Here is an 18,570-nt window from a genome sequence, read left to right as displayed (position 1 = left end):
ACTACGGTACATGTAGTTTGAAGTCTAGTAAGATCGCTAAATGCGCGCCATTTTTCAAACGAGGGTGGAGAGCTGATGATTGGCACTGGATTTTTCACCTTAGTACTTTAGTACCTTGCAGTACCTTGCACATCCCCCTATCGCCACATCGACTGGAAAATAATATTAAATATGTGAGGCTATTAGTTGCACACCCGTTCCTTATTCGGGCAGAATTCTGTAATCAGCTTTTCCAAACGGCCGGTATTTTTTGGGTGCAGGCTACAGTGGGACAGCGTCGTTCCACCGCCGCACCCACCGCTCCGTAAAGTCCGCACTCAACCTTCACCCCCAATGTTTCTTTCCGTATCACCGAAGGCTCACAGTACTCCCGCTTCCCCCCACTGTGTCCGGCAAAAGTCCGTTACACACCAAATGTTTTGACCAGCTACATACTGTTTCAAAGTCTCTAAGACCTCCATAGTGCATGGCATGACGTCTCCGGGAGGACGCTACGGCGCGGCCGCGTCGCCGCGCTCGAGCTTCGTGCTGCTGGAGAGCGACGAGCAGCTGTCGCCGGGCCGCCCCGCGCCCGTGCGCGCGCCGCAGTCGCTGCACTCGTTGCGCCGGCTGTACCCTCCAGCGTCGTCCAACGACGGCGACGGCACGCGCAGCGAAGGCGGCGACGAGCGCTCCACCCGCCGCCGCCGCCTGGACTCCATCAGCGACCTGTTCCCCATGACGGGGGCCGGCGTGTTCACCAACCCAGCCAACATCATGCCCACGCGAGAGGCCTCGATCCTCATCGACACGGACGTGCAGCAGGCGGCGGCGGCGCAGGACGCGGCGCACCGACTCGGCATGCAGCCGGCGGGCTCCTCGATCCTGCACTCGGTCATGGAGCAGAAGGCGGAAGGCCGCGGCAGCCGAGTGACCAGCACGACCGACGTGTCGGGTCGCAACGGGTCGTCCGAAGGGGACCCGCTCGCGCAGAACACGCCGAGCGAGAACACGCGCTCGCGCAGCAGCTTCCTGGACGGCATCCAGCCCATGGAGCCGGCGGATCGCGGCGCGCGGTGGGCGCTGCGGCTGCGCAAGTGTTTCAAGTGTCAATGTCGCCATTTCCATCATTGGCGACCAAAGCAGAGACTCGTGTCGCTGTGGAGACGCATGGTGCCCAATTGGGACTCGCTGGTGCTTAAAGGAACGCTGGTTATGGCCGTGTTGAGTGTGCCCGTGGCGGTGGTTGTTGCTGCGGTGCTGTCACATGCAGCGCCTGATAAAGTACACATGGTTGCACGGTGTGCAGTGTCCGGGAGCATGGAGAGCTACTCGGCATCGACGGCCAATGTGGCGGCAGTGCTAATCCCAGCTATGAACAACTTTGTGTTCTTGATCGTCTCCTTCTGGCTCGGAATGCTCTGCAGTCAGAGTCGAAAGCGGGTGTTGCGAAGCGCACCGTGCAGCATCAGCTCGAATCTGAGTACGTCCCCGTATTTATCTTTCGCATAGATGGCTGCCATCTAACGCTCTACTTGCTTTCTGTCTTTGACAACAGAATCTGCGTTCATGCTTCCATGCTACGAAGCAATCTGGTACACCATTTCGGCGTTGTCGGCTACGGGGCTGATTCTGTACTTTGTCAGTTTTCAAGCGTACAAGAACGATAGTGGCAAAACTTACAGCGCGTTGAAGCTGAATGATGACCCCAGTTACCCGTGCAGTATCCCCACGGTGCCGTCTGTGTGGGTGCTGCAGTTACTGCCAATGCTCATGATCCAGCGCAGCGTATCCCAAGAAGCAGTGCGACGTGCAATCTTCTACTCCGGCGGGGTATGCATTATCTTTGTGATATGCAACATGACCCTGTACAAGGTTGGGCACGATATCGCCGACATCATCACGATGACCATCCACGTGCTACTGCTTGTATTCTACTTTTGGGCCAAGTTCGTTTTCCACGCTCGAGCTACTTTCGATTTCTTCTTCGTCGCCGCTGTGACTACCTCAATCACAAACATCACAAGCTCTGTCATGGGGCTCGCCCGCGTGGATACGACCTCCACGCTCCCTATTGTGCACTGTGTCGTCTTTGGATTGGACGCGCTCATCGTCGTAGCGGTTTTACTGTCACTTCGCGCCGACACCAGATACTGGTTGGCCATCGACGACAATGGATCGGGTGCGACGGCCTCGTCAAGTGCAATGCGTCGCTACATGAACTTGTTATCGGAGCGCGGCATGATCACCAACTTCTCCACCCGTACGTCAGTGTACGACGTGCACCACATGATCGAGGAGCATCGGCACAACGTTGTGGATTTTTCCGCGCTGAAGCTGGACTGTATTATCGCTCAAGGCGCTACGTCAATTGTCATGCGCGGAACACTGCGAAGGAGTACCCCCGTGCCTATCGCCCTCAAGATTTACACCGATGTGCAGGTGACGAACGAAGAAGTGCAGCGATTTTCGCGAGAAACTGCATTAAACGTGCAGTTGTCGCACCCTAATGTTGTTCGTTTCTACGGCTTGTGCGTGGTGCCGCCGTCTATCTCGCTCATTTTTGAATTCTGTGAGTACGGAGCTCTGGACGTGACGTTGCGCGAAAACCCCGAGATTTGGACAATGGCGGCTAAGCTGAAGGCGTGGCTGGATGCGTGTCGTGCTGTTGCCTACTTGCACAGCTTCTCGCCTCCGCTCCTTCACCGTGACATCAAGACGGACAACTTCCTAGTGGGTCAAGACTTCCTGATTAAGCTTGCGGACTTCGGGGAAGCTAACTTGCTGCGACCACGGACCGACGGAACGATGACTATCGCTGGCACTGTCGACTACATGGCCCCGGAGATGATCAAGGGCGGCAAGACAGCTCGCTACGGAACGGCAGTCGATGTGTATAGCCTGATGATCACACTGTGGCAGATCATGGTGCCTTCGCGTAGTCCGTGGGAGTCCAAGACTCACCTGGAAGTGTATCGGTCGGTGGCAAACGGCGAGCGACCCCCACTATTACCGAGCATCCCGAAAGCTTGCGCGGAGGTCCTCGAAGCCGGCTGGTCCGCCAACCCAGGCGACCGCGTTGCTGTCGAGGATATTATTCCCTCTGTCCATCGTCTCTGGCTGCTGGCAATGCACCAGAAGCCTCTGAAGCGCACGAAGCATTGAGGTGACTCGGGACTGTGCCTAACTTCCCACCCAGGCTATGTAGACTGGGGCGGAGGTTGTACGCTTTTATCTATATTGTGAATTCTGTTGAATAAGTACCCCCTAGCGGAAGGTTTAACGACTAGGATTCATTCCGCACATTTTGATCATAGTTCGGTTAATGAGCGCGGAGGCTCCGAGGGCGCCTCATCTTCCTTCTCGCGATGCCGGTGCTTCCGTGACGAGCCGCTCTTCTTGTGATGTGAGGACTGTGAGGCGTTGTCCTTCTCTTTCTCTTTCTTCTTCTTCTTGCCGCTCTTCGACTTGCTTTTGCTTGAACCGTGAGGCGTCAGCGCTTTCGATGAAGTGCCTTGCTTCCGAAGTACTTTGTCTCTCTGAGCTTGTCGTTGCTTGACTTGAAGTCGTTTCTTACGCTCCTTCTCCTTTGCCTGCATCTGATCCCAGTCTGCGTCGAAAGCTTGAGACTCAACCTTACCCAGAACCGACTCGTCATCCACCGACGCGTCTTCGGGGTCATCCACACTGCCATCTACCGACGGGGTCGTTGACGAAGGCACCGACGGCGACGCATATTTACCGAGCTCGACATTATCGTCCACTAAAGATGAAGGCGACGGTGGTGATGACTCGACCAGCTCGGAAACGGAGCTGCTGGTTTGAACAGTAGGTTCGGACGCTCGTTTCTTCGGGGCTTGGATCTCGAAGCTGAAGACCCCGTCCTCGCTTGTAAGCGATTCTCTGTCGCCATTCTCACTGCCAGCACTGTCGGCATCGTGGTCAACTGCCGTAGTAGCCATCGGTGTAGTCATCGACAGGAAATCCACGTCACCAGACTTGTCAAAAATGTCGAATGTAGAATCTGACGGTATAAGCGGCTCTGCCTTTGATACTCCAAGAAACACCTCCATGCTTGGCTCTGAATGCACTACATCTTCAGCTGGATCATTAGAACTTCCAGTCTCCTTCGCGTTTGCGCTCGGTTCGGCCGCTACAACTGGCTTGGTGAGATCAGTCGGGAAAATGACTGGAGTGACTGGTGTCAACCCGTCTTTATCGTCAGGACTTTCTCCTCGAGTTGGCGCGATTTGGAAAGACGATTCAACGGTTTCTCTTTCATCCACAGATTCTAACAAAGACGCCAAGTCTCCTTCGCCAGTCAGACTTAGATTCACGCTCTCACCCTCCAATGTGCTGACCGACATCCAGTTTGATGCTGCATCCGCAAGAAAAGCACTTGGAACTGGAGCAGACGTGTCTTTGAATTTTCCAAGAGCATCAGCTTTAGCCACCTCGACGTCCGACCCAGTGTCCAGCAAACGGGGCGCCAACAAGTCCGTCGAATTATCAGCAGCAACACTGTCGTCGGGATTTACAGATAAATCGGGAGGGTCTCGACGGGATTTACGCCGTCGCGACTTGGTTTTCCGCATCTTTGCCCAGTTAATTGCAAATTCCTCATCCTCGTCAACTTCGTCCAGACTTTGAGCACTTGAATCAGAGATGTGGCCACTGGGTTCTCTGCTGATAGATGTCACGGAGTTCTCGTTGTCCGCTGCAATGGACGCACTGCCACTTTCTTCCCCGTCTGTTAAGGATGTGGAAGACGCTTGAGAGAACAGTCCACTCCTAGGCTTTATAATCTGTGCAGGCTGAGGCTTCACCGCAGAACTGTCGGCGTCTTCAGCGTTGGCGTTATCTCCACCGTAGAGTTTAGCCACATCATGGTCATCAGATGTGTCGAACAGAGCATCAATCGGGTCTTCCTCCTCTGCTTGCCTTTTCATAGGTTTCAGAGCCGGAATAACGTCGACCTGTACTGGTGCAACCAGCTGATCATCCGACGTGACCCCAGCGTTCTCCACATCATCGCTGGTATCCCGTCTCGAGAAAGATTTCTTCCCACGCCGTCCTTTCAGTGACGCAAACTCTGGTTCACTGTCCGAGTCAACTTTAGTTGCCACGACATCATTGATTTTGCGACTTGACCGACGTCTTGACTTTTTGCTCTTGGCTTTTCCTGGCTTGGGGGCAAGCTCTTCCTCGTCGTCGCTAGCCTCTTCTTGACCAGCCCCGCTTCTCGTTGCCCCAGTCTGGAAAAGAGCTTCGTAGCTAGTTGCACCACCGAGAGTCTCTGCTTCGTTCGGACTGTCTTCGAATAGATCAGCAAACGAATCCTTGCGCTTCTTGACGTGCTTCTTCTTGCTACCAGGTCTCTTCCTGCCTTCCCGCTTTGGTGCTGGCTGAATCGATATAGCGTACGGATCACCTGGCTTGCTACTCTCCTCATCGCTGCTGTCGTTGTCAAAAATGCTCTCTTTTCGGGCACTCGGTCTTGTAGCACTGTGATGTTGCTTAGCCACGTGACTGGTACCCCCAACTCCTTTCCGAGTACGAATGAGCTGCTTCAGCGCCGCCAGCTCGCTCTCCAAAGAACTAATCTTGTCGACAATGATTTCCGCCACCTCATCATCAACTTCTTCAGCCCCACCATCCTGAGAGACGGCAGTGCGCGCGGTAGGACGCACAACTGGCTCAGAGGAAGCATAGTAATCGTGTCCACTACCTCTGGACGCTGGTTTCTCTAAGACCACCTGTGGCACTTCCAACTCCGTTGATTCTGATCGACTGACAGACCGAGCAGCTACCGCGCGTGGAGGAATTCGTGCTGCGATGTATCCACCCGTTGCAGGGTCAAACACATAGTCATTCGGCTCTTCAAACTCGGCGAAGAAATCATCAACAGACTCCTTGCCTTGAGCTTTTTTCACCGTTGAACTGCGCTTCAAGTCATCCATAATGTTTCCAACTGGTGCTGTTTGAGCGGAAGACGCGTCGTAATGAAATGACGATTTCCGGTTCTCATCATAGACTGCACGAGGTTGAAGACTCGTTGGCACAGCATATGTGGCGGTTCCAAAGCCAGGAGAGGATCGGACGTTGCTCCACGTAAATCCAGAACCTTCCGACTGGGATGCGTCTACCCGATCATCCAGTAGTGACGTCGCTGTAGATTGTCTACACGTCTCAGCAGGACCGTTGAGTGAGCGAGCAGCGGGCTGATCAGATGGTGGTCCAGCCCCTAGCAACATGCCATCACCTTCGTCAAAAGACCGTCGTTGATCGAAGCGAGCAACTCCAACTGCAGAAGCTCCGTACGACGCTCGACCTGCTGCAGCAGCTCCTGTCGTTGCCCACGCGCTTGCACCCGTCGAACTGTACCGGTCACTGGATACGTTGTTTTTGGGCGATTCGAAAAGATCGTCAAACGTACCTCGGCGCTTACGTTCAGACTTTAGCTGGGGTACATCGTAGCTCTGGTTTGCTCCAGTGACCTGAGGAGGAACTGAGGCCTCAAAGCGAGAGAAGGTTTCTTTCGAGTCGACGTATCCTGCCATGGTGAATCGAGTAGTTTCTGCGGGAGCTTCTTCTTTTTGAGTGCCTGCATAATAGTCCATCACAGTATGTCGCTCCAGTCTGCTCGTAACTTGCTCGTGCGTGCTGGTACTATCGAGCTGACTGGTGTTCATTACAGTCAGGTCCTGCTTCTCACTGTCATCCATTACTGGCGGGGGCACAACAGAAGTTCGAGGCACCGGAGCAGGTTTCGGTGGCGTGGTAGGCTTCTCTGTCGCCTTGGATCCCATACCGAAGAACCGCTTGAGTGCGCCTGTGAGCCCACCCTTTGCGCTTTTGTTCCCAGCACCATCACTTGCAGTCCGGCTACGTCGTTGAGCTTCAACCGGAGAGTTTGACGTATGTGACGGAGGATCCACGATACTGTACGAGTCTTGCTCGCTAGAGAACCGGTGCGATGGCACTGTCGGAGGCACCGCCGAACCATTTACCCACGCCATATCCTTCGCAAGCTGCTGTTGCTGCTCCTCTTTCTTCTTGCGCTGCGCCTCTCGCTCCGCTATGGTTGCTTCGAAGAACCCTGGAGAGTTCTCAACAACCAATTTGTCGGCATCGTCGTCGTAAAACGTAGGCTGAGCAGGAGTGAGCGTGGGGCGTGGCATGGCAGACGCGGGCAGGCGAGACTCATCTTCCGACGAATAGGACGGATTCAGCTCGTCCATCGTCATGCTTTGGTCTCCTCGAGCACGAGGCTTGCTAGCCTTGGCTTTCTTCTCTTTCTTCGCCTCTGTGGGCTCTTGGTGCTTGGTCCCGCTGAAAATGTCCTTCAGGTTGTCTTTGAACGTTAGTCGCGGCTGAAGTTCCTGCTCATAACTTGAATTAAAGTCGGCTTTGTCATTCTCTGGGCGTTTGCCACCGGGCTGCACGGCATCGTAGCTGTAGGGAGCATCAACTGCCTGTTGTTTTGGCCTAGGCATAGCAACTGAGCGAGCGTCTTCATGGCCAAGCCCGGGCCCACCCACATCATCATATTTAAATTGCTCGGAGAAGTACCCGTTGCCACTCAGCTGACTGGGCTTGGCACTGTGGTCCGCGTGGGTCATAGTAGCACGCTGCTGCTTCGGCCTCGGCATCTCGACGGTCGAGTCGTCGTCATGACCAAGACCTGGTCCCCCCACATCGTCATATCGAAATTGCTCAGAGATGTAGCCATTGCCCGTGATACCAGCAGTCAGTCTGCTGCCAGCAATCGGTGCAAGCACTGATGGTTGATCAGGCGTGACGGTATACGTATCCTTTACACGATCTCTCCACCCAGGTCCCTTCGATCCTTCCTCACTCTGGTCGTCAGCACTACCCCAAGATTGTGTCCGCTGACCCGGCACGTCAGTAAACCATTCGTCATCTGCACCATCGAACAGCGCCGCTGCATTTGCCGACGGCTTCTCTTCAACCTCCTCCATCTGTTGTCGTGAGATCCTCGCCGTCTGAACCGGCACAGCATTCCCCTTCTTCTCCAGCTTCTCTCTCTTCTTCCGTTCTTTCTTCTCCTTCTTCTCCTGCTTCTTCCTCGCCTTCTCCCCGTCTCCATTATGCTTGGGGGTGAACGCACTCACTAGCGACGAACGCAGATTGCTTTGCTTTACTTCACCCGCCATCGAAGACGCTGGCGTCACGTCCGCCTCATCACTCGAGTCGTCGAACAAATTCGACGCCGTATCCCGCCCATTGGCGAGCGTCTCCCGGTCGTACGCGTCCTGCTCCGCCAACAGCTGGTTGTTGCACGCGGAGCACACTCGGTGCTTCCTGTGCGAGAACTCGAAGAACAGAAACGACGAGCAGTCCGAGCACATGACGCGCCCGCAGTGGCGGCAGTGGTGTTTGCGCCGCATGAGCGAGAAGTCCGCCCTGCAGAGGCCGCACCTGCTCACCGCGACGTCCGACTGCCACTGCACGTCGAACAGCTCCTGGCTGTCCTTGCGGCGCGCCTTGCCGTGCTTCCGGCGGCGCTTGTCCTGCTTCCCAGAGACTGCCAAGTCCGTCGCATTGCTCGCGTACGACCTGGAGACGGCGCTGGAGGCTGCAGGGCTGCGAGCAAGCGATCGACTACCTGGGGTCAATGGCTGCGCTGCTGGAGACGGAGAGTTGCGCGGTTTCCGCTGCGTAGCAGGCGACGACGCGGCCGGAGGGGGGTTCCCGTACAAATCGTCGAATTCGCCGTCATCCTGGGGGAGTTCCCAGCAATAAAAACATGAGCGTGGAGGTGAGAACGAGAGGAAGGGGGTGAAATAGGAGAGAGTGTGGTAGGAGGCCTACCTCGTCGAAGAACGGGTCGTTCATGACGCCGCGGAGCTGCGGCGAGCAATGCAATGCTCGCTGCACTGCACAGCTTTTGTTCTCTTTTGAGACTGAAATGCTTGAGTTGATGGAGCAACGTAAACGCAACTTCTGCGCAACTTAAAGCTGACTTCAACGTCAACCTGTATCTGGGGGCTTGATGCTCGTTGTCGACATGTATTGCAGTAATACGAGTAGTTCTATAGCAAAGCGTACGTTGGTAAAGCTCTACTTTAGTTCTCTTCGATGTAGACGCGGCTTGGGAGCGAGAACCCGTTGAAGGTGGAGCCCGTGGCGAAGCTGTAGGCCCCCATCCGCGGGAACGTGATCCAGTCCCCGACTTCCAGCACGGGTAGCGCAGTCTCTCGGGTGATCGCGTCCTTGCCGTCCATCGTCGGACCCCACACGCTGCATGGAACCGGCGTCGACTCGTCCTTGTTTGCTCTCTTCAGCACTACAGGGTCCGGCACAACGCACAAGTGGGGCGTGCTGAAGGAGCCATGCTTGCCGTCGTTCACGACGTACATGTAGCGCGGCTCCTTGGCTTCACTCTCGGGATCGGTGAGCTCCGGGTCGACCTTGCGTCCGATCACGTTCACCGTGAGCGTGGCGCAAGCCGATACGAAGTACCGTCCAGGCTCGGAGATGATGTCAACGCCGCTGTCTTCGGGGAAGAGCTCGTCCAGCACTGCATTGATCGCTTTAGCCGCGTCCTCGAACTTGACCGGCCCAAGGTCATCGCCAGCAAAGCCACCTCCAAGATTGAGCAGTGTGAACTTGTACCCGGCATCCAAGCCCATAGTAAACGCCTGTTTGGCGCGCACGATCGCATCGACGAATGCACTCGCCTCCAGAACGCCGACGCCGACGTGGAAGCACACCCCGACAACATTGAGCTCCAGGTGCTTCGCCGTCTCCAGCAAAGCCGGAACATCTTCCATTGGCGTGCCGAACTTGGGGCCGAACTGGTGACGCGCCTTGGAGTCGTCCACTTGCAGACGCAGCACGAGCTTCGCCTCGGGGAACTCGCTCTGGATCTTGAGCAGCTCGTCGCGCGAGTCGAACACCATGAGCGGGACGTCGTGCTCGCGAGCGAAGAGCAGGTGCGAGCGCTGCTTCATGGTGTTGGCGAAGATGATGCGCCCGGGCGGCACGCAGTGCTCCAGCGATAGCGCCACCTCCGACTGGCTGGCGCAGTCCACGCCGGCGCCGAGCTTGGCCAGCAGCGACAGGACCCGCGCGTCCGGGTGGCACTTGACGGTGTAGAAGGGCAGCACGCGCGGGAGCTGCGCCACCATGCGCCTGTACTGGCTCGCGACGTGCCGCAGGTCGATGGTGTAGAAGGCGTCCTCCGCCGCGACGCCCAGCGCTTCAATGTGCGCTCGAGACGCCGCCAACACGCTCTCGTCCAGCATGGCAGCAAGGTTGCTTGAAGGGGTCCCTATGGTGCAGCTTCAATTGTGACAGCTTGGCACTGCTACGAGGAGGGCATCAGGATGCAGCAGCAGCGGCACGTGAGCATTGGCCGAAAACGAAGTGAGCGACCTGGTCTTGCACTTGCTGACGCGAATCAGGAAGTGCAGCGACCTTCACTCCGTTTCGTCACAAGAAGTACAGACCTTTTAACGGTGGTGGTAGAGGGGGATGGGCGGCATGGCTACACTTAACAGGCAAGTCGGGTCGTGATCATGGTGATCATGAAGTTCAGTCTCCAAGGGCTTCAACTTGCCCTCTCCTTCAGCTTGAGCTGCTTAATCTTATGCGAGCACCTGGCAGCAATGGCGAGATCAGCTGGTCCGCTGTTAAACGTGGAGATCCTGCTGTAGGGTCACGCGTGGTGCCACAAAGACAGTCGGTGGACTCGCTGCCGTCAGCTCGAGCGCTTTGAATCTACATATGCGGCATCGATCGTGCAAACGAGGCTGTCTTCTACAACGACGACAACCGTGCCAAGCCATGTCATTGTCCGAAGCATGCTGCCAGGAGGCATGCTCCGACGTGCTTGGAACGGAACGGAACCTTCTCACCATCTCGCACTAAAATCACGAGCCGAAAAAAACTAAGAGGCTCAGTTGTGCGATTGCCATATCCCAGCACCATGCCAATGAACCTCTGGATTCTGCCACCAGACGATCGCCATTCTTTTGTGTGGGCGGCAACGGCGAGCTGCCGCTTCAAACTGGCGCCGTGCGTCCAGCTGTCGACCGGCGTCATGGCGTTGAACGCGCAGAGAATAGGGGCAGACCCACGTGAAACGCGCTAGGCTTTCTTTGCTGATCGCTTGGCCTTCTGCTTGGCGAAGCGGTGTACTAATGTCGTCCGCCCAAATACCACCACCACTCTCGATTTGGACTCGCATCGCACACGCCACACCACGGCACTGGCGATCTTCCACTAATATAGCTTCGATATATAGCTCCCAGCACCTACGGATGACCATCGACGCTCTGTTCCACAGAGCCCGGCGGCGTCGAGCCCGTCCGACCGGCGCGCGGCTGCCCATCAAGTCCTCCGCGCTGCTCGCAGCGCTGCTCTTCGCCATGGACGGCCTCGACGGCAAGACACGCGTGGTTTCTGCTGCGTCACCGCTGCTCCGAGGACCTGACGCGCTGGACGGCAACTGGGAGCGGATGTTGGCTGGAGGAGGCGCCGAAGAGGGCAACCCGTACTGCCACAACTCGGCGTCGTTCCTGGGCGTGGGCAACACCCAGTGCCTGCACGAGAACCTGCGCACGGCCGTGTTCCTGCTGGCGGTGATCGTCGCCGTGTCCATCGGCGTGGACCGGCTTATCCACTACATCCGCACCGCCATCAAGTGTCCGCAGCTCCGCAAGATCGTGAACCGAATCTTCGAGGAGGTGATGATCCTCGGCTTCTTGTCCATGGTAATCTTCACGCTCAACACGAGCGGAGCATTGAAGTCGCTCGCGCTCAACAATCTCACAGCCTCGGAGCAGCTCCACTTCTACGAGTTCTTCCACTACGTCGTGTTTCTCACCATGATCTACTTCATCATCATCGTGCTGCTGCTGCTGTTCATCGGTACCGTGGTGCCCAAGCTCATCTGGGAGATCAAGAAGCACCCGAACGAGCGCCGAGAGAGCATCAGCGACATCCACGACGATACCTACGACCCTCAATACCCCAGCGTTGGTGGAAGCATGAGCGACCGTGACGACTGTGGAGGTAGTCGCCGTATGCGGCACTCCTTCATCCGAGACGCCTCCTCGTTGGCCCGCGACCTCAACCCGCACAGCTCGGGCAGCAGCTTCATCGACGATGGAGATCGCACTCTTGACACGCCGTCCGACGACTACTACGTCGCGATGCGCGCCCGCCAACGCTCTGAGGGGGACGGGGTGTACCGCACGATGGCCATGAGGACGAGAGCGCTGTCTGGCATGGACCTCGTCTTGGGATCGAGGGCGTACAGTTTGCTACTCCAGAGATACCAGCGCGAAGGCTGGGGCTTCCACTACAACATTCGCAAGCAGTGGAACCTCTGGAAGAGCTTTGAGATCCTCGCGTACAATATCTGCCAGAACAGGAGCGGATACATCTACAAGAACCCGTTCGAGATGGAGCGGCTATTTGGTGTCCGACCGTCAGCCCCTGCCCGTCCGTTGGGCGCGCGAGAAACTGGCGGCGCCCAAGAAGAGGACGGCTTCGAGAACGAAGATGACGAGAACCGGATGACGTACGCCAAGTACCATGTACTCTGCATGCGCAACCTGCTGTTCCACATGACCAACATCCATCCAAGCGGGTTCCTCATTCTCCTGGTAATCTGTCTGCTGCCTTCCATCTTCCCTGAGCAAGATCACTGGATCTTCATCGGCGTGGGAGCTTCGCTGCTGCTCGTGAACGTCGTCATCTTCTTCAAAGTGCTGAAGATATTGCGCGGCATCGTCGACGATCGCCTACGGGTCATTACGATGAGAGACATCCAGGCGCGACTTGACAAGGTTCTCAAAGCCTCAGAAAGCCGCAGTCGACGCAAACGGCGGCCCACCACCGCTTCCGCCTCTGACTCGGCGCCAGTATCAGTGAACGAGTCGGAAGAAGACTCGAGTACGCCCAGCGACGACCTTCAATGCATCGTGAAGGCTCGTCGCAAGAAAGGACCGATGAAGTTCAAGGTGGCTGCGCTCGCTGTTCGTGCTACGATCCGAATGCAGATGTCAGCGCTTTGCCACCGACAACTACACCACCACGATGATCGGTTCTGGTTCAACAGTCCGAAGCTGCTGCTGCGAATGTTTCAATTTGCCACCATCGGACAAGCCTTCTACCTGGTGTGGCTCTCGCTCGTGGAGATTAGCAGCCTCACGAATGCTTCGTCTTCAAATGGTGGTGGATCAGCTCTCCTGGCAGTTATGGTGATCTTCCCAGCGCTGTCACTCATCGTAATCACACCACTCACGATGCCAAGCCTTGTCTTGGTCATGAGTCTCACCGGCATTTTCGTGGATCTCAACGTGAGCAACGTCGAAGAGGGAGTGAAGCACCACAACGTAACTCAAGAAGAGGTGAAGACGCACATGCGAATCATGCGTCGTTCGTTCCTGAAGAGCCACTACTCGGAAGGAGCGGGATATCAACCACCACCTGCGACGCTGCCACTTGGTCCTGCTGCTCCAGACGATCTACCCGACCCAATTCCCGATCAGCGAGACTCCGTGGCGTCACCGACGAGTGTATTCCTTCGCATCTACGACTCCCCAGCAGCTGCCGTCAACGCTAGACGCAGTGGATCTCTGTTCTTTCCGCCAAACAATAACCACTCGATCGGCCGCAACAACTCGCTGGGTCGCAATAATTCGCTAGGTCGCAACAACCCTCTCAGTCGGTGGAGAGGCCACAGCAAATCTGTTGGAAACATTGGAAGTACGTCGGATTCTCAGGATGACGGTGGGTATGGCAGCTCTCGGCGTGCTTTCAATCTCGCGGCATTCCAATCCATGGGTGGAGTTCTTCCTGCGACTCCTTCGGGTGCCACGGCGAACAACATCGATAACCAAGCAGCTCAATCAGCGTCATCGTTCAGCAGCAGCGCTGGCAGTATGTGCAGAAGCCCTCGACCCTCTCGAATGGAGATCAATACTCCTGGACCCACAATGAACTGGAGCCAAGCCAACGTGGATCCAAATGTGGATATCGGCAACAACAACGCCGACGCGGACATTGAGCAGGAAAACGACCAGGAACAGATTCCAAGCCCTGTGTCTGCAACCTTCAAGAGCTACTGCTCTAAATATGGCGGTTACCCGGACTTGTAATTGCCATGACGCCTAAGTACGTGAATTTGCATGTTGCCTTTTGGATTAAGTGAGCAACAAATAAAAAGCATAAATAAGAGCCACGAATGAGAGATGATATCAACATACTAACAAAGCAAATCACTCACATAGCCAACGCTTCCGGACTCAAACACTTCGGTTGGTGCAGCAGCAGCAGCCAGAACCAACCACGAACAACCCGTAAGTGAGGAAAATCAATGTTTCTTTAACCCTTGATCAGGTGCCAACCAAAACCGAAAGCAGACCGTACCATACATTCGATCACACTCACTCGCACACAAGCCTTTTTCTCGAGCAATGTGCCTCATCCCAAACCCACGGTGGTGCTTGAACTGTTCTGGTGCGGAAGAACACCATGCCTCATGCTGCTCCTTCTACGCTGGCGGAGGCAGTCGCCCCTAATGGCTTGTATGCGTACTTCGGTCGGAGTGCGCGCTTCTCCTCCTGCACAATAAAACCACATTTGTCAGCTTCGTGCAGCAAGTATGCGCCCCAGACATCATCACGTACCATGGATGTCTTTTCGTCGGAATACACAAGCCCGAGGTCATTTTTCACTGCCTTCTGTGCTGCACCGTCGAACACGTTCGTATTGCTCACTGTCGTGCCCTGAGCTCCCACTCCGGGCGGCGGCACTCCCATGGGCACTGGTTGACCCGCGTATGGAAGACCGACTTGAGGAGGTGGCACCACGGCGCCCGGAGGCGGCGGACCTCTTGCCCACGGCTGCGGAACACCACCATATCCCGGGTAGCCCTGCGGTGCTACCATTCGAGGAGGCGGCATGACACCGCCAGGAGAACCTCTAGGCGGAGGTGGCGGAATAGCGCCTCCAATCCCAGGAGGAGGGGGCCGCATCGGCATCCCGACACCAGGGGCACCCGGATACTGCATCGGAGGAGGCGGTCGGCCGCCAATGAACGGTGGAGGCGGCATGCCTCGACCCGGATAACCTCCCATCATTGGTGGGCCATGTGCATCCAGCCTAGGCTTCTTGGTGACTCCTCCATCCGCGTCTGCAATAAAATAATAAATAAAAAATGATATAAACTTGCCAGACTTTGTATAGTGTCAATAAACCAGGAAGTGCAGGCTCACCTGGCACGCCTTCCATGCCGTAGACCTCGACCTCCACGCTCTCCTTGCCCGGCTTGGCGTTCGGGATGCTCTTGAGGCTCTCCTTGTGCACCTGCTGCGTGTGGATGAGCATGCCGCTGACGGTGCTGAGCTTCTTGTGGCAGGTGGGGCACTTGAAGTGGCGCGCCTTCTGGTGCAGGATCAGCACCTTCTCGTCGTCGAAGTTGCGGTCGCAGTAGTAGCAGAAGATGCGGCGCTGCTGCGAGGCCTCGCCGCCGTCGTCACGCCGCTTCTTCTTGCCCATGTTGCCTCCGACGTTCTAAAGAGCCACGGCGATCCGTTATTGCTGCTGAAATCGTGTGGCGCACACCAGATATGTGGGTGATGTGGTGCACACAATGTATCCATCTACATAATCGCGCACTTCCAGCAGCTCACTTCACTTGACTATGGTGTCCGTGCTGTTCGTGTGTCTGGGCAACATCTGCCGCAGCCCCGCTGGCGAGGCCGTGCTCAAGGGCATCGTGGCCAAGAAGGCGGGCGCCGACGCGTCCTCGTTCCACATCGACTCGTGCGGCACCGGCGGCGGCAACCCCAACTGGTACGGCGCCGGCGGCTGGTCGTACCACGAGGGCGACGCGGCCGACTCGCGCATGACCAAGGAGGCCAAGAAGCGCGGCTATGCCATGACATCGCGCTCGCGGCCGCTCAACAAGCAGGACATCGACGAGTTCGACTACATCATCTGCATGGAGGACAAGAACAAGACGGCGGTGCTCGAGGCCGCGGAGGCCTGGGGCGGCGCGCCGTGTCGCGACCTCGCCAAGCAGAAGATCTCCATGATGACCAACTACTGCAAGACCTTCAAGGACGCCACGCGCGTGCCCGATCCGTGGTACGAAGGCGGATTCGATCATGTGCTTGATCTATTGGAGGACGCCTGCGACGGACTCTACGACCACATTGTGGCCAACAAGAAGTAGATGCGGTCGGGCTGTTGGGGCCAATTGAGGAGACTTACACAATGTGGAACCTCAGCATGACAAAGAGCAGCAATGTCTTCAACACCAAAGACCGTTCTTGGAATTTGGGGCGGACTGCTGCGTGATGCCGTAAGTGGCAGGTTTGAGTTTAGTTTGGTGAGCAGGTTGGTCATAGAAAATGGAGAATTTTCAACTTTGAATCTCGTTAATTATGCTACATGTAGTGTGACAGCGCGTCATGCCTTGCAACTGGAATCCCTCCGATGTGCTTGTACTTGCAGTGAAAGTGTTGCTAAGCAGATTGTAGCTGGAGGTTGCCGTCGTCATCGAAAGCGTTGAAGTGAGGCGCTGCTGCTGTTGGCTGGTAGTCCTTGATCAAGCTGGCTGAGTCGGTTGCAAGCTGAAAGAATTGCTCTAGGAGAACATCCTCATCGTTGTCGATACGTCGCAGGTGCATTGCAGGATCGCTATCGGGGGTAACTAAAGCGACTGCGCTCTCAGCTGATTCCCACACTGGTAAGGGACAACGCTCACCATTATCCATCCAGTCTGGATCTTGAAGCTCCCGTCCTTCATCTTCCGCTATTTTCAACTCTCGGGCGCTTGCTACTGCGATCACGTCGCTGGGGCGAGTCAAGTCACCAAGTTGCCGAGCAAGATAGCGCATACTGCCTGCTACGTGCTAAGGATATTTGTCAGTTCGCTGCAACAACGGCCATATACGAGAAGAAGGAAAACAAGATACACATACACACCACCTACATCGGTCTCCTGAGGAGGGGATTTCTTTGCTTGCATCAAGCGCTGTGCATTTGCCTGGACAAAATAACAGAATAAAGTGAGTTTACCTCAACGATTGGGCGGTCAGAATGAAAAAATCGCACACTGACATGGAGAAATCGGGAATGTTCACGTTCCAAGCGTGTAGCTGCACGAACAAATCTCCCCACGCGAGCAATTGTCACCCACGCAGGCTTGCCATAAAGCACTTCATTTTCTGGCCTCCGTCTCTTCCCTTTCAGCTTTGATAGAAACAGTTGTGTCGCTGGTAGCGGGGTAACTGACGCTGCATCTTCGGCAAGAAGATCGCTGTACGTACGTCGGGGCGGTTCCTGGTAATGATACCTAGGCGACCCGCACATTTCCACGTCTTGATCTTCAGATACACCATAATTAAAGTTTGGTGTGTTTTCAGCTTTGAGGATGGCGCTTTCGTCGAAGGGCTTGCGGCCTGCTGTCCCTTTCGACTTGGTCTCAATTTGCCGCTTGCACCGCTTGGTTGAATTATCTTCTTGGCCATTGAGGCTCGATCGGGCACTTTTCCGCTCAATAGGTGACAATAATGACGCCGGTGGAGAAGCCTCTAGTCCATTGTGCAACCGTGACCGAGTCGTCGGCGTTATTGAAAATCCCGCGCCTTCATCAGATCTGTTTGTTTCGGCTGGGACAAAGCCAAAACCACGCGATTCTTCTCTCGGCGACGATGACTCTGTCGATGATGATGAGAGCAACACATCTTCTTCCTGAAGAAGCTGCCGCTTAGCATCCAACGCAAGCGTCTCCAACTCGCTAGGCGTGACATCAGGAAAGCGGTCGAACATCGATTGCAGGGTCGGGGGCTCGAATAGGGGAGAAACCTGTGCGTGAAGCGGTAGTGGGCTCTTGCCTGGCTCAAGCAACGTCTGCCAAACACGGAAATCCGGATCAAGCTCTGCGCCATCTTCTCGTGGCATTGCTGAAGCTGCCGGTAGGAATGCGGACGAGACTGGGCACAGAACGTCCCGCATCTCCCTGTAGTCTCGGATCTCAGTCAGCACGCTCCCATTGTAGTGTGCACATGCGATCTACAGTGTAACAAACAACACTGTAAGGGTTTTCGCACTGCAAAGGGTCCATCGAGAGGATCTAAAGGGTTTGCAAACCATATCGGGGAGCCCTTCAGGGACGCGTCCGTTATCGATACACGCGAGAAAATAACTGAAGCGTCCAAGTGGATACCGTTTAGTTCTGAAGCTCAAATTAATGACTAGCGAGCTTTACGCACCTGGATTCGGCGTCGTAAGGCTGGGCGAAGCCCTCGACTCCCTCGTTCTCCTTGTTGATGTGGCGGCAGACAAAACCATCCTGAAAGAGCGCCACCACGAGGCCAATGGGCGGATCAGAGTCCACCGAGTTTACAGTCCCAGCCATAGAAAGTATTTGATCCCCATCAGAGCTCGCTCTACGAGCTCTCTGTCGGGGAGTAGTAGGAGTAGCTTCTCCTCCACGTCGTCCCTCTGCCCTGTTGCTGCCTGCGCTCCGTTGCGGTCCCAGTCTCGATTTGCTCTCCACCGCTGCATCTGCTGCTGTTATCCTTGTCATTTCCTGGAATCGGA

At 55.9% G+C, this 18,570-nt stretch overlaps 7 protein-coding genes across 7 annotated transcripts; 3 read left to right on the top strand and 4 right to left on the bottom strand.

Moving 5' to 3' along the window:
• Positions 1-471: 471 nt before the first annotated feature.
• PHYSODRAFT_295280 (hypothetical protein) lies at positions 472-3,144 on the top strand (the record flags this gene model as incomplete). Its single annotated transcript, XM_009519483.1, has 2 exons — positions 472-1,462; positions 1,538-3,144. 2 exons carry the CDS (start codon positions 472-474, stop codon positions 3,142-3,144), a joined length of 2,598 nt encoding a protein of 865 aa, XP_009517778.1.
• Positions 3,145-4,801: 1,657 nt separating this feature from the next.
• Positions 4,802-8,838, bottom strand: PHYSODRAFT_476558 (hypothetical protein; the record flags this gene model as incomplete). The annotated part of the gene is made up of 8 exons (XM_009519482.1): positions 4,802-4,903; positions 4,992-5,636; positions 5,775-6,292; positions 6,371-6,458; positions 6,738-7,333; positions 7,415-7,924; positions 8,189-8,723; positions 8,815-8,838. 8 exons carry the CDS (start codon positions 8,836-8,838, stop codon positions 4,802-4,804), a joined length of 3,018 nt encoding a protein of 1,005 aa, XP_009517777.1.
• Positions 8,839-9,068: 230 nt separating this feature from the next.
• Positions 9,069-9,956, bottom strand: PHYSODRAFT_472318 (hypothetical protein; the record flags this gene model as incomplete). Its single annotated transcript, XM_009519481.1, has 2 exons — positions 9,069-9,175; positions 9,236-9,956. 2 exons carry the CDS (start codon positions 9,954-9,956, stop codon positions 9,069-9,071), a joined length of 828 nt encoding a protein of 275 aa, XP_009517776.1.
• Positions 9,957-11,267: 1,311 nt separating this feature from the next.
• On the top strand, positions 11,268-14,114 carry PHYSODRAFT_473969 (hypothetical protein; the record flags this gene model as incomplete). Its single annotated transcript, XM_009519480.1, has 4 exons — positions 11,268-11,402; positions 11,493-12,453; positions 12,514-12,800; positions 12,942-14,114. The coding sequence occupies 4 exons, from the start codon at positions 11,268-11,270 to the stop codon at positions 14,112-14,114; spliced, it is 2,556 nt and encodes an 851-aa protein (XP_009517775.1).
• A 381-nt stretch (positions 14,115-14,495) lies between these two features.
• Positions 14,496-15,516, bottom strand: PHYSODRAFT_323864 (hypothetical protein; the record flags this gene model as incomplete). Its single annotated transcript, XM_009519479.1, has 3 exons — positions 14,496-14,579; positions 14,646-15,151; positions 15,234-15,516. The coding sequence occupies 3 exons, from the start codon at positions 15,514-15,516 to the stop codon at positions 14,496-14,498; spliced, it is 873 nt and encodes a 290-aa protein (XP_009517774.1).
• Positions 15,517-15,661: 145 nt separating this feature from the next.
• PHYSODRAFT_471431 (hypothetical protein) lies at positions 15,662-16,195 on the top strand (the record flags this gene model as incomplete). The annotated part of the gene is made up of 1 exon (XM_009519478.1): positions 15,662-16,195. The coding sequence occupies one exon, from the start codon at positions 15,662-15,664 to the stop codon at positions 16,193-16,195; it is 534 nt and encodes a 177-aa protein (XP_009517773.1).
• A 292-nt stretch (positions 16,196-16,487) lies between these two features.
• PHYSODRAFT_467426 (hypothetical protein) lies at positions 16,488-18,385 on the bottom strand (the record flags this gene model as incomplete). The annotated part of the gene is made up of 8 exons (XM_009519477.1): positions 16,488-16,595; positions 16,710-16,877; positions 17,086-17,284; positions 17,444-17,612; positions 17,658-17,814; positions 17,962-18,039; positions 18,118-18,172; positions 18,240-18,385. 8 exons carry the CDS (start codon positions 18,383-18,385, stop codon positions 16,488-16,490), a joined length of 1,080 nt encoding a protein of 359 aa, XP_009517772.1.
• Positions 18,386-18,570: the final 185 nt, after the last annotated feature.

Source organism: Phytophthora sojae, assembly GCF_000149755.1.
Source record: "Phytophthora sojae unplaced genomic scaffold PHYSOscaffold_1, whole genome shotgun sequence".
Classification (NCBI taxonomy): domain Eukaryota; phylum Oomycota; class Peronosporomycetes; order Peronosporales; family Peronosporaceae; genus Phytophthora; species Phytophthora sojae.
This window is presented reverse-complemented; position numbering and strand designations above follow the sequence as displayed.